The following is a 14,307-nucleotide window of genomic DNA, read 5'->3' on the forward strand; positions in this document are numbered from 1 at the left end:
TGAAGGTTTAGTTTTGATGACAGGTATTAAAGACACTGGTCAACTTGACAAAGGTAAAAAGCCATGCATGCGTGGCAGAAACAGCCACGTGCGACAAGAAAAAAAATGTGAAAAAACCATGTCATGTAGAATAAACGTGCGTGAAAAACGAGAACTATCGGACAAATCTTTCGAAAAAATGAAAGATTTGTCCGATAAATATGACACTACCCAACGAGAAATACTCTTTTGAGAACTGCACCTTTTTCCCACTAAGGCAACAGATAGCTTGGTCATGCATTTGTTTCGTTTGTGATCAATAAATATTGCTTCTTGAACTCCTCTGGTGTTGCGGTATATAGAGGAGAAAGAACGATTGTTTCATCACAAAGACGAGAACACAAGAGGACTTATGGAAGCATTATTTATTGATCACGAAGAAAAATTAATAAGCAAGATTTCTGTGACGCTTCGTGTGAAGAGTTGCTACAGTACTTCTCGTTAATATCACTTACAGGACAAACCTTTCAGTTTTCGTGTTTTTCTTAGTTTATGACGCACATGTTTATTCTGCAGGACGTCTTTCGGTCCTTTTTTGTTGTGCCGGGCTGTTTCAGCTGCGCCTCCATGGCTTTTTCTTCGTGAAGTTGGCCGGCGTGTTTAAAATCTTTGTCTTTACGAATAAACTTCTAGTTGAGTCAGCGTTCATGTGTGTTCTTACCTTAATTCATCCTTCTCGTCTCTGTTTGGGTGGTTGTCAAATATAAATGTACACCGAATTGGCCAAGTGTCCATAGAATTGATACATGAAGTTATTTGCGCTGTTTATTTCAGGAAGAACGCTATTGGGTCTTATCTTCTCTGTTTTAAACACTGATGTACATTTTTCTAGTTCAACTTCAAGGAGTCCCCTGAGGAAGCCAATAAGATTTATGGTAACTTTCTTCGTTGTAAGATTTATGAATTTCATCCATTCAAGGCATGACACGTCACATGCCTCTTTATAGGTATGCAAGCATTGGTAGTTTTTAAACATACTAACCTTTACTTTTCGGTTCTCATGACGCTGCTTTGTACTGTGCTGCATTCTCCAGGCGCAGGAACCTTTTTTTATGCGGTGAGTGCATGTGTTCTTTTTGTATATATTGGAGAAAAAATTGTCGTGAGCTTAAATATGCATGTATATCACCTGTAATTTTTTTTCAACACGGGTGCTGTATCTCACTCCGTCTTTGTTACTGCTTTGTCCCAATTTTTATGCAACTTTTATGTATTTATGCACTAAAATTCTGGTAGCATTTTAATGACATTTTACCTGCGCAATTGAGGTCATTGGTATTTCGTATACGCATTTATTTGCGCTTTTCACTGTCTCACCTAGCTGTCCAGTCATTGGAACCGTTTCTCATTCTCTATGACTATTTCTGGGGGACTTGATACTGCAAGTGCAGGTGCAGGTGACCATTTATTTGGCTGTTTGGAATTGTGTTAGCCGTGTGTTACTACCAATAATTATTTTTCTCTTATCGTTCAAGATATTAGCCTTGCCTTATCTGTTTATTGACTGAGGTACCACTTAGTTGCTGGGTATAGGGAAAAGGCCCCCCAAAGTGCTCTAATTAGCTTTGTGCAAGTCCAGAAAAATTACCTGAAAAGGAGCTCACTAAATTGAGGAAATGCCACCAACAATTTCTTCTGTACCCCGAATTAACATAATCAAATGGTGTACTATTTGTTCTTGACTTGTGCCAGGGAGATAAGCTGCACTCATTACACAAAAGCTTTACAAGTTTATTTCTGAAGAAAGCAAACCTGGCTCGTCAGACACAGATGATTGAGGTGTTCACCATGCGCGATAACTTTCTAAATGATGTCTCGTCAATTAATAGCTGAGTGATGTTATTTTATAAAGTATTGGGCAACATGAAAATATATACATCGCAAAGACAAAAAGCTCAGGCAAGTCTACTTTGGTACTTCATTAAATTTTAATCGCAGTGAAAGACGTGTGCTAAAGCTTGTATATATTTACGTGGTCATTTGTTTCAAGTCTGTATTTTGCCTTCTCACAGTCAGCCGTAGCTCTTCCTGTGATGTGTTAGTGTGCGAACCATTTTAATGTAACATATTCAGATGTCTTTTGTGTATTCACAAGCAAGCAGCTTCAAGCGCTCATGTGTTCAAACTTGGTTGTTACAAGGGTATGCTTAAGCCCTGCCTTTTGAGTCGCTTTGCCTTCTAGTCATGAACTGAAGTCGAAAGTGAAGACCACAATGATCTTTTTGATTGAATTCATATGTATAGGTTTTTCAGATGTATTTACACTGCTAAGACTGCTGTAGGTACTAGCCAATGTCTCCAGGTTCGATGTAGGGGTGCCTTATGTACTGTAATACTGTTTCATGTGCACGCATCTTTAGTGTAAATAAAGGTACTTCAAATTGATCAGTCTCTCCTTTGCTTTTGCTTGTGTTTGGGAAAGGTATGAGCAGGCACCGGGGCATGCAACTTTGAACAGCAAAGCAATTTCAATATATGAATAAAAATCGACTAGCCCAACGAAACGTCAATCATATTTCAATGGCGTCTTCTGAAATCTCAATGCCATCACAACTGGGCCACAAAGTACTTTTCAGTGCTGTGGCAATAATAACTTAACAGGTCAACAGAACTACCACAACGTCAGTTCAACGCAGAATCAATGGTAAACCAACAACCATTCAACAAAACGAACACAACGGGCCGTTTAAGCACAATGGATTTTCAGTGGTAACTTAACAATTATTCAACATTCAGATACCCAATGGTGTTTCAATTAAATTTCAGTGGCCAATATTTAAGAGCCCTCAACACTCAACCCGACAATTATCCAACAAACTCAATAATTCCTCAATAAAAAACTCAACATTGACCAACAATATTTGAATGCCTTCTCAACAATTTTTTTTTTTACGGGTTGCCCTTATAATTATGTATTACACTGTCTTTTGCCGTTTTAATACGTTTTCCTGTGGGTGCATTTTTTCAATTTATTTTTCAAATGCTTTTGTCACACGTTTTCCTGTGGGTGCATTTTTTCAATTTATTTTTCAAATGCTTTTGTCACGCCCCCCTGCTTAGTATTTCGAGCGCAGTATGTTGTAAATAAATGAATAAAGTAAATAGCTACTCCTTACATCCATTAGTCATTCGATCTCAAGACTCCGCGGAGTGTTTGAGTGCCTTACATATCCGAAATTGAGACGCATATTCGGCAACTTCGAATAGTGAATTCTTGAATCGAGCAGAAACAGAATCACTGTTTCTGCTCGTATTACACTCGTATTCGAAATTTCGAATATTCGCACACACCCTAGTATAATGGTTGTGCGTGACAGTGCGGCGCATCGGATTGAGGAGGCTTAGCTAGACTTAGCGATGCATGTGTTCGGCTAACTAACGCTTTTTGCACATTTGAAAAGCTTACACTATTTCTTTCTGTTAGAATGTTTTAAGTATCACAGTTCAAGAATGGCTCTCACCAAGGAAGCTTTTTGTACAAGTGTCAATGTTATGTACAGACTTACACAAAACAGAAGTAAAACGAAATAGTCGCTTTATTCAAGCGGGATACCAATTAGTTTATGTCAGACTATGTGGCCACTGCTACAAGGCTGTATTGATGAACGGTGCCAAGAAATCCAGTCGCGCAGCAGCCAATTACAAGTCCGCTCCACAGCCCCTGTCGTGAGCTGATGATAACTATGTAATCAGTGCAATCCATCGTGGTCCTCTATAATCATGGCTGCTGCCTTGCTGCCGATCATCATGCTGGGCGAGTTGGTGTGGCCGCTCACAACGTCTGGCATTATGGAAGCGTCGGCCACTCGTAGAGCCGTTACATCGCCACGGACCCTGCACCAGTATTGTTGAAAAAGCAGCCACCATTTTAAAAGATCACTTGGAATTAAGGGGTTGCACCACGCACTAACCCCCCGCTGCCAGCGATCATCACATTCAGTATATTATAAAAAAAAATTACAATGCTAAACAAGGTAAAGGCGGCAAGCGAGATAACAGGGATCTCGATGGCAATTTAAAGAGCTGGCCCACAGTTAAAAATAAGTCACCCGTGGTGAGTGGATCCCAGGGCTACATTCTTGCACGCGTTCTAAAAGATGGCATTCAGTTTCGTCTCACGCAATTTTCCTGGGCTGCTCCGACATCGCGGTTTAGGCCAATCGTATGAGGTGAAACTGAACGTCAGGTTTTGGAACGCGTACAAGATAGCGGCCAAATACTTGACAAATGCTCGCAGATGTATTCTTCTGTAAAAAAAAAAAAGCAATGCAACTAATTGTCAAGTGGTTTGACAGATCACATGCGACACCGCGAAACAAGGCAGCGATCAGCCAATCTATGTGCTTCGCAGCGCGCCAATGGCTCTTGCTCGCACAATCGAAAACGAAAAAAAAAAAAAAAATTGAACCACTCCAAAATCAATCTGTTGCCAGAGATGTAACACTGTGTCTTGATTTATAAGGATTGTGATTATTTTATAATGAGGCTACATAGAAACATCGGTGGCGTAATGGGTGAAAAGACGACGCGTGCTACTCTGGCGCCACCTCGTAGCCATGGTCGCCGCAAAGCCGTCTTGCGTAGCACTACGCTTTTGCTCTCATGCTTTTGCCATATCCTCCTCATTCACTTTCCGCCTCACGGTTCCACTGCGCCTCTTTCCGCCGCGCGCTCTTTGCTATCGCCCTCTTCCATCCCCGACTGTGCTCCGCGTTCGCCATTTCATCTTTCGCTGTGCTCGTGCGCTCGATTACGCTGAGGACGCCGACGAGGACGCCGACGAGGACGCCGACGAGGACGCCGACGACGCCACCGCAGCAACAATCGCCTAAGAGCTGCGTTCCAAAATATTTCTCATTGAGCAGATGTGCTGCGCCATCAAGGACAGAGAGCTGTAGAGTATAATCCAACTACTTGGCCTCCGAGATTTACGATAGCGCGATGTTGGTTGCCTATTTGTTCGGCCTTCCGAGCTTCCGTAGACCTGAAGCGCGCGCACACCCCGTATGCATCCGTTCAAACCAAAGTCCCCGCATTTCTTTTCAGTGGCACGAGCACCAAGTGACACTCTTCGTTCTTGCGCAGCACTTCCAGTGTACCTCGTGAGAAGACTGGGGACAAACTTCAAAATAAACCAGACAAAAATAGAAAAAAAAAATAGTACGGTAGGAACTTCATCGGTTTCATTATAGATATGACATCAGAGCATAAGTTTATTCACAAGTTGAGTTACTGAAGTGTCTGGAATAATTAGAATTAACGAGAAATCACTGATTACCACATACCAAAGCATAGAATCGTAGAATTTAGAGACCCGCCACATGAGCACGACTTTAGCGAAATTCCCTGTACCCCGAAGTACAAAGCGGAAGTAACGACGTCGCTTATGGCGTCACACAAAAGAAGGTGGCATGATATTTAACCGGCTAACTAAAGGAAAACAGTTGCCTCCGAGTACGGTTCGTGCGTCGTGTTCGCGTAAAGTTAACCTAAAGAACACCAACGCCGATGTGCGAGTGGCACTTAGAACACCTAAATCAAAGATTGTGGTCGCCCACCACTTTTGTTTTCGTTGTGAGGTGTTCCCGACCCACGCACCTGAGAAGAAGGCGCACTACAAATTTTACCACGTAACGGATAGCACGAACCGCCACTTAGGATGAATTTTCCAACTTGCACAGGTACGAAGTGACAGCAGTTGCTGAGCAGTGCATTGTCACTTTCAAGCGAGGACCAATTCGTGAGTATTTCCTTCGTAAATATCCGGGAGCTTATATGACTGCGGTTTCTAAGCCATGTAAGGCGCTGCATTCCAATTACTTCATCCGCTTAGCTACCTATCCGGTTACCGCCCCGGCCAATCATTGACAGGTGGCTGCTAATTCTAGAGGAAGCGTTTTGCGCCTATGTCTGCTAACAACATTACCAATAGACATAATTGAATTCCATGGTTTTACGTGCAAAAACCTCGATTTGATTATGAGGCACGCCGTAGTGGGAGACTCCGGATTAATTTTGACCACCAGGGGATCTTTAACATGCCCCCAATGCACGGGACACGGGTGTTTTTTTTTTTGCATTTCGCCCCTATGCCAAAGCGCGACACCTGAAGATGCGATAGGAGACTCCGTGTTAGACGCTTACACGGACATGTTGCAAGAAAACAATGCAATGTAGGTTCGGGACGCTTGTCTACAGCAGCTAGACGTGCCTTCTGGTCATGATGCTGCCCTCATCGAGCGAAGCCGCGAGAGGCCGCATTTTGCGTCGACGGATACCATTTTATTTTTTGGGGACATTTGCCATTAGCTCAAGCGTCACCACAATCGCTCGGATCGGCCGCGCGGCACAGTGCGTAAGAAAATGAGAATAGAACATCCCGAAATACGCTCCAGAAGAGTTGACGGCGCTTGCCGTCGGAAAAGAGGGCAGAAAGTAACGATCTCATCGACAAGCAAGTGAGAAGTCATGCAAGAGGCTACGCGGGACCCGTGTAGTCTGCGTGATCATTGGGGAGATTTATGTTTCGAATAATTCACCTACTAAGGAAACCTGAGATCCTAAGCAACTTAAGTGAGCAATCAGCCCTCCACGCTAATCGCTCGCTCGAGCCTCGTCGTCCGCCGCGCGCCATTGAGGCAATAAATAAACACAGTCCCACAGTCCCTGAGGCACCACCTGCGCTCATGTCCGCTTGTTTAAGTCCTTACTTGCCTCCCACAGGTATTACTGAAGTGTTTGTTGGAGATTTCAAACTATCATGCTCCAGGCAACCGGTGCTACTGTCTATTTGATAAGTGAAAAGCTTTACCGCTTCATCACTTAAGTAATGATGTCGCCTTCGAGGAACTCCTACGATAGCTGTACTAATACGCGAACGACTCCGCGTTCTGCGCTATCGCCGATTCCCGTGGCTGATTTTTGCAAACGCCAGGCTACAAACTAAATCTTCAGACTCATTTAACGTAGTACCCGAGCCTGTAAGCCAGATCCAGCGACTAAATAAAATGAAATTAAATAATCAACCTTCAAATGGATTGCTCCTCCACCCCGTTCTCTCAGCATTTAACGTGCTAAATTCGCTGCTAATCCTCTAATGCTGCTCTGCACGAAATGAGTCTCTGCACTCCTACAGGAACTCTTAGAACGGGACTTCCTCCATGGCTGCGTGGACGGCGCAGTGAAGAAAAAAATAGGGTACACACTAAGCACGTGCCCGTCTTTCTTTGTTTTTCTTTTCTGATTAAGCACACTCTTGTTATAGGTGCACCTGATGAATGTGGTGTTTTGTGGCGCAAGGGCCAAATATGGCCAAAGATCGTCAGACCGGTGTTAATGAGTTTGCATTGGAGCTATGAATAACGAGAGGTAGATGTTACGTGGCTGTAGAGGGGCCTCAAAAACAGAAGATATAAAGGGCATAAAACATATATGAGATAAATTATGCCAATGGTTAATAAGCTGTACAATGGAAATGAAAGATACATTGTGAAATAATGATGACAACTAGGATGTGTCAAAGATAAACATTTGCGAGAAGCACTACTGCCTTAACAGAGCCCTTGAGATGCAAGGGCCTGGAGGCATGTGCTATACAAAACTACTCTCACAGCGGTATTCTCTGGAAAGAGGACGTGCTTTGAATTTATGGGGCTAAAAACATGCAACACGGCATCATTCAAAAATCCTAGAACTGCGTTGGTGTCAAAGAACAGTTCTGCACTAAGAAACATTGCAGAAGGGAGAGGGGTGTGCTGGCGGCATACAAGAGGAAAATGTTCCTTTCTCCCAGCTTGGGGTTCCCGACACTCCAGGAGGACTTGGAGGACAGTCAGCCTCTCACTACATCTACCACAGGTTGGAGGCTCATTTCGAGTCAGTAAAAAATCTCGGGTGCCATAGGTGTGTCCTATCCTGAGTCGACAGAATAGGAGATCAGTTCGTCGTGTTTTCGGCTGCCAGAAACGTAACTGTGGTTTAATCAAGTGACGCTTATTTGTTTCCACATCCCGCAAGCGTTGCCAGTGGCTTCGCAGTTTCTTTCGTAAGAAGGGCTTCAGATCTGTGACAGGGACAGCAGCTGTAGGAATAATAGCTAGCGATGTGAATGATGGGGCCATTTGGTCAGCTAGTAGATTACCCTCGATGCCTCTGTGGCCAGGTACCCAGCATATAATGACATGCTGTTTAGCTATATACGCTCTACAGAGAACGAAATAGAGCTCAGTAAGTAACCGTTTTTTGTGTTTACAGAGAGACTTCAAGGCTTTTACGACGCTTAGGGAGTCTGTAAATATAATTATTTTTTGAAATTTTGATTTCCTTATATGATTCACAGCCGACAATAGCGCATGGGCGTCAGCCGTAAATATACTTGTTTCCGGACACAGTACACCGTATTCTGAGAAGGATGCACCAACGCTGCATAACACACCCCGGCATGCGACTTAGAAGCGTTTGTGTAAAACTGCACGAGTACTTGTACTGAAGTTCTAGGAAATGCATTTTAATATGTGCCTCTGACGCATGTTTTGTGACCCCTACAAAGGATGTCAGACTATCAGCTCTATCCTCTGTCACACACTATTCTCGCACGCAGAGAGAACGGCCTTCTCGCTGCAGGTCGGTTATAGAAAAGTATGGCAGTGGTTATATCGTTTATGCATGAATAAGACGGATGTTCAGCGTTCGAATTTATTTTCAGGAAATATGTAAAACTGCCATATGATCTCTGAAGATGGAGCGACTATACATTTGCTTCTGCATAACAGCTTTGTACGGGGCTTGTCCTGAGGGCTCCGGTCGCGAGGCGGATTCCTAATAATTGGACAGGGTCCAACATCTTTAAAGCAGTTGGTTTAGCGGACTTATCATCGCGCCGTAGTCAAGACGTGAGCCGACAAGACACCTATACAAGTTCAAAAAGCATTTGCTTTCGGTGCCTCATGATGTACTAGATAGAACCTTCAACAAGTTCATTGTCTTGAGGCACGTAGCCTTGAAGTATTTAATATTCGGGATGACTGTCACCTTCGAGTCCAATATGATGCCGAGAAACTTGTGCTCGGCACTTACTGATAATCTGCTACCAGAGAGCTCAATAGCAGGTTATGGTACTATTCCTATTTTATTCGTGAAAATAACGCATGTACTTCTCTGTGGGCTCAACCTAAAACCGTTTTCATCAGTCGAATTTGCGCCTTTCTTGAAGCCATGCTGGACATGTCGTTCGCAGATAGCAAGGTCGCATGATTTCAATCCAATCTGCACATTATCTACATATTGACACGTGTACTTATATTTATCGGGCGACCACGTTTCGCCGTCTAACAAATCTTATCGCACAGCGCGGGACGCGCTTGCATGTATCCGAAGTTTCTGGAAAGTTATCGATGCTTCTATCCGCAGTCTGTTGTCGCGGAACCTTGTGTTATCTGATTTATTCGCCTGACGCGAATGGTGTAGAACTTTGTGGAAGGCACGCGGGTCCCAACGATTAGTCTGGAACATTCGACGATTCTGTATAAAAGCCGACGCGCTTGACCCGCTGATCAGATTTTCGACGATCGCCGACTGTGTTCGCCGCTTTCGTTGTGCTATAAGTGTAGCCTGTTTTGTGGGCACAGGTTCGCCCAATAAAATCTAGTTTTGCCTTTCACAGTATTGCCACTGTGTTCTTAACGTCACCACCACGTGACAATATACAGCGTAGAACATTGCTCGTGGGATAGTCATGCGCAAAGAATTCATTTTCACAATAAACAGTGTGCACCTTAGCATACCACCTTGCGGAACAACAGTTTCCTGGGGGAAAGACCTTGACGGGGCATGGCCTACGCTTACACGAAAGATGTGGCTAGAAAAGTAATTTTCGATGATGCTCAACCTACTACCGCGGACACCCGTAGCGGAAAGGTCTCGGATAATACCGAAGCGCCATCTGGTGTGATATGCTTTCTCTTAATCGAGAGATACAGAGAAAAGACTGGTTGTGTATGAAGGCCTCCCTTATATTTGCCTCAATGCGGACAAAGTGGCCTGTAGTCGACCTACCTTCTTTGAAACCGTGTTTGAGTGTGGGGACTATTATAGCTTCTTTCCAAGAAGATGGATTATACCCAGCAGCCCGCATGACATTAAACAGTGAGAGGACTGTTTTCGTTGCTTAATGGTGGAGGTACTTGATCATTTCATATATGATACAGTCCCCACGTGGTGCTGAGCTGTTGCAACACGCAAGAGAAGTTTTAGGCTCAGCTAAACTGAACAGGCGGTTGTAATTTCGGGCGCATTTTCGATCAAAGGGCTGTCGCTCTGCGCGTTCTTTCATACTCAGAAATGATTGTGTGTATTGAGATGCATTAAAGATATATTCAATGTGTTCACCCAAACAGTCTGCCTGGTCTTCCAGGCTATCTCCTTGGGTATTGATAAGGGCAGGGGGTTTGTCTCCCGGCCTTTTAATTCACCCTATTCCACACCTTTGCCTCGTGTGTGTGTGTGTGTGTGTGTGTGTGTGTGTGTGTGTGTGCAAGAATTTATGCCAGGTATGTACCGCTCCCAGTTCTCTCTCTTTGCACGCCGACGTGTTCTCCTGCCTTGTGGTTTGACCTGTTTGAAATAATAAGGTTTTCAATTGTTGGAGAATTGCGAAGCAATTTCCAACTTCGTTTTGATTTTTGCGTGCTTTCCGACATTCGTCATTCCAGCATGGGATGCGACGGTTCTTTACCAGTCAGTTAGTTTATTTAATACATTTTGTTGCAGCGTCAATAATAAAACCTGTTAGGTATACCACAGCATCGTCTGCATTAAATTAAGAAATGTCATCCCCGCCTAAATATGCGAGTTGTCGAAACAGTTCCCATTGCGCTGATTCGAGGTTCCATCAAGGGAAATGAGGCGAGCATGCATCTTGTTTTGTTAGGTTGAACATAATTGGGAAGTGGTCACTCCCGCAAGGGTTCTTGAGAACAGACCACTCCAGGTACGGAAATAGTGAGCTTGAAACTATGCTGAAGTCTATGAACGAGCATGTGTTATGTGTAACGCTGTAGTACGTTTGTTCTTTTTGTTCAATAAACATGCACCTGAAGAAAACGGAACATTTTCTATCAGGCGCCCACGTGCATCGCATCGCGAGTCGCCCCACAGGGGGCTATGAGCGTTTAAATCACCAGCCACTATGTATGGCGGAGGACGTTCCCCGATGAAGCTTTGAAACTGTTTTAGAAAGTTGATAACAAGGGGGGACGTACATCGAACTAATTGTGATTAGCTTACCAAACAGCACAGCACGGACTGCAAGTGCCACTAGGGAAGTTCAGAGTTTTATTTGCCGACATGCAATGCCCTTATCGACTATTACGGCTACACCTCCCGGGAGGCCAGTGCATCATCGCGGTCTTTTCGGAAAGTGGTATATTGCTTTTGCTTTAGAAAGTTGGTCTGTGTTAATTTTAGGTGTGTTTCTTGGACATACAGCACCTTTGGAGTGAATATGTGGAAGATTTCTTTAACATCGTCAAGATTGTGGAGAAGTCCTCTCACGTTCCATTGTAATATTTGGGTATCCATAATGAGAACCAGGTCAGCGCTGTGTGTCTAGCAAGAAAAGTTAAGTTACCGGGCCCTTTCCCGGTCCCATTATGCGATGTTTCTCTTTTTTAGAGTGGTCGACAGATTCTCGCTGCTCCTTAGGCGCTGGTTGCGCCTTTTGACTAGGTATCCTGTCCCTCGCCTCCTGAGAAGCGTGGACACCCGCCATTGCGACAGATTTGTTTGTCGAGAAGACCTCTTCTCAAGGGATGAGGCCCTTGATGGCACCAGCCCGGAGGTCGAATGCCCCTTATCGGACGGTGCAGCAGCGCCTGCCGCAGCCGCCGAGGCGGCGGGTGGCGTTACTGTCGGATCACTGTGTGTGGGCCGGACGGCCGCCGGAGGTCGTTGTGGCGCTGCCCACTGACGCGCCAATTCGGTAAAGCGATTCTTTGTCAGGAAGGATACGCGCCTGCGTGCCTTCTTCAACGAAATATTCTTTGATTTTGATTGCCACTATATTTTTTTTTTCTTTTTTTACAAGATGGGCAGGACTGTGAGCACGTGGCGTGCTCCCCATCACAATTCCCACAGTGTGGAGTGTTCGCGCATGGCTCGGACGGATGTTCATGGTCGCTACATTTGGCACAGGTTAGTCGGCCACGGCAGTTCCGAGAACTGTGGCCGAACATTTGACATTTAAAGCATCGGAGGGGATTTGAAATATACGGCCTGACCCTAATCTTCACATAGCCTGCCTCGATTGTTTCGGGCAGAACACTTGAACCGAATGTGAGAATAAGATTGTTAGTCTGTATACTTCATTACCATCGTGCCTCATTTTCATTCGTTTTCGACTGATCACATTCTGGTCACTCCAGCTTTCAAGTAGTTCAGCCTCTGTCAGATCAATCAGGTCACTGTCAGATACGACACCACGGCTGGTGTTCATGGTACGATGCGGGGTCACATTCACTAAAACGTCACCAAAAGACAAGATTCAGCAGCCTTTCATGCGGATTCTCATCTCGGAGTTCCAGAGGGAGATCTCCACTTGCAAGTTTGGAAACGTTCTAGCCTTGGCCTAGAACTTCGGTTATTGATTTCGACACCAGAAGAGGAGAGATCATTCTCGCTGACTTTGCGGTTTTCTCGGTGTGTACATGAAATTTGGGAAAATTTTCACTATGGTGGTCAAAGAACCTAAATACTTCTTTGGTGCGCAAGGAACAAACAGGCGCTTGCAAATACAATGTTTGGTGGGCTCGTGTCTCACCCTTGAAATTCTTACAAATCCCAACGACCGCGCATAAATGCTCTCTGGCCACAGACATTGTCTATACGCACCTCAGGCGTTCGTCCACGACTGCTTCAGGGTGCGTGCCCATGGCTGCGGTGCAACACAGATGCCAGACCGTCTGTCCCAGGTGTCGGAAAGCGCACTCGATGTACTCCTGACTCCACTGGGGCCCTGCCTCGGCACACGGAGGAAAGGTGACGTTCCAAGGCTTGGCGCCGATGCTTTTCATGGCCTCCGTGTTCAGCATGCGGTCGATGAACTTCTTTGTGCCTGGGAGAGAATTGCGCATCGTCTAAAGCGCTCCCACTTGGTTCACCGCTGCGCTTCTAGTTCTTTACCGAGATTGGTGCTGTATAAACTGCAATGGTTGTAAATAGTGAACAGTCGCTTCGGCACCTGAGTGCTTATTGCGCGATGGCATTGTCGCACTCCTATTCGGCACTTTGTAATGACTTTCTGCAAGGGTGGTGACATTCATGCAACACGCAAATATTGTGTGGTCGAGACAGAATAAGTAAATAGATAGCTATGCATTCCAGGGAATATCAAATAGGCGAAGGCAAATCTCCAACTTCTAATATAGGCTTTTTTTATTGAGACAAGCTTTAACCCATGGAATTCTCAGAAATATTCTGGGGTTAGCTACCTACGGCGATTATCGTCGCCGCGTTGCTGGTGGCGGTTTGTGCGAAAGCCACTGCTCTTGCGACTAGCTTCGTGCACTGCGCGTAGAAGTTACTCACCAAGAAATGCCAGGTATATTTAAATAAGCGAACGAGTTGGTGAACTTTTGCAACGTATTAAAAATGGTAACATTAGGTAAGAAAAAAAACTCGAGATTGTAAAGCGCGAAAGGTTACCCGAACCGAGCATTCAGAAGCGCCGATAATAATATTCGGAGCCACGTGACCAGATATTTTTTTTCGGCTCTCGGTTGTGCTCGAAGGTGAGCACGCGTCCGAGCGCACCGAGCTCGAGCGCGGGGCCAACAATTAACCAGAATATTGCATTCCCATTGCTTGATTTTAATCAGCCGCGTGTAAAGTGCGCAACCAGAGCACTGTGAAACGCTCGGAAGCTACCAGCCGAACGTACGATAACAAACAAGTAGCGGCGTCGATCGACTCATACGCGGAGAAGGTCATCTTGGTATACTAAATGACCAGTCGTAAACATACCTTTTAAAAAACAGGTTTGTCAATGCCACACAAATATTGGTACTTTCCCATCGCTTCGGCTTGGCTAGCGCCACTTGTTATTCGTGCCAAAAGTGCAAAAAAAGAAAGAAGGTTAGCTTACAACTGTCGTCATACCGCACAAGAACCGCGCTCGATAATAAACGCAATGAAGGCCTTCAATCTCAACTACGCATTTTTTAAAACTTAAGCAATCGCTGAAAAATGTCAATCCAGCCCAATATATGTTCTTCC

At 44.8% G+C, this 14,307-nt stretch overlaps 1 protein-coding gene across 1 annotated transcript in view; it reads right to left on the minus strand.

Annotated features, from left to right (window-relative positions):
* Window positions 1-3,557: 3,557 nt before the first annotated feature.
* LOC126548560 (L-sorbose 1-dehydrogenase-like) overlaps window positions 3,558-14,307 on the minus strand; it is a 49,064-nt gene continuing 38,314 nt past the window's right edge. The window contains exons 10-11 of the mRNA XM_050196785.3: window positions 12,925-13,147; window positions 3,558-3,873 (exon numbers count right to left, since the gene is read on the minus strand). Of these exons, the coding sequence (XP_050052742.2) occupies window positions 3,729-3,873; window positions 12,925-13,147 (368 nt within the window). The 3' untranslated portion in view covers window positions 3,558-3,728. The remainder of the gene's footprint in view (window positions 3,874-12,924; window positions 13,148-14,307) is intronic.

Source organism: Dermacentor andersoni, chromosome 1 (assembly GCF_023375885.2).
Source record: "Dermacentor andersoni chromosome 1, qqDerAnde1_hic_scaffold, whole genome shotgun sequence".
Taxonomy (NCBI): Eukaryota; Metazoa; Arthropoda; class Arachnida; order Ixodida; family Ixodidae; genus Dermacentor; species Dermacentor andersoni.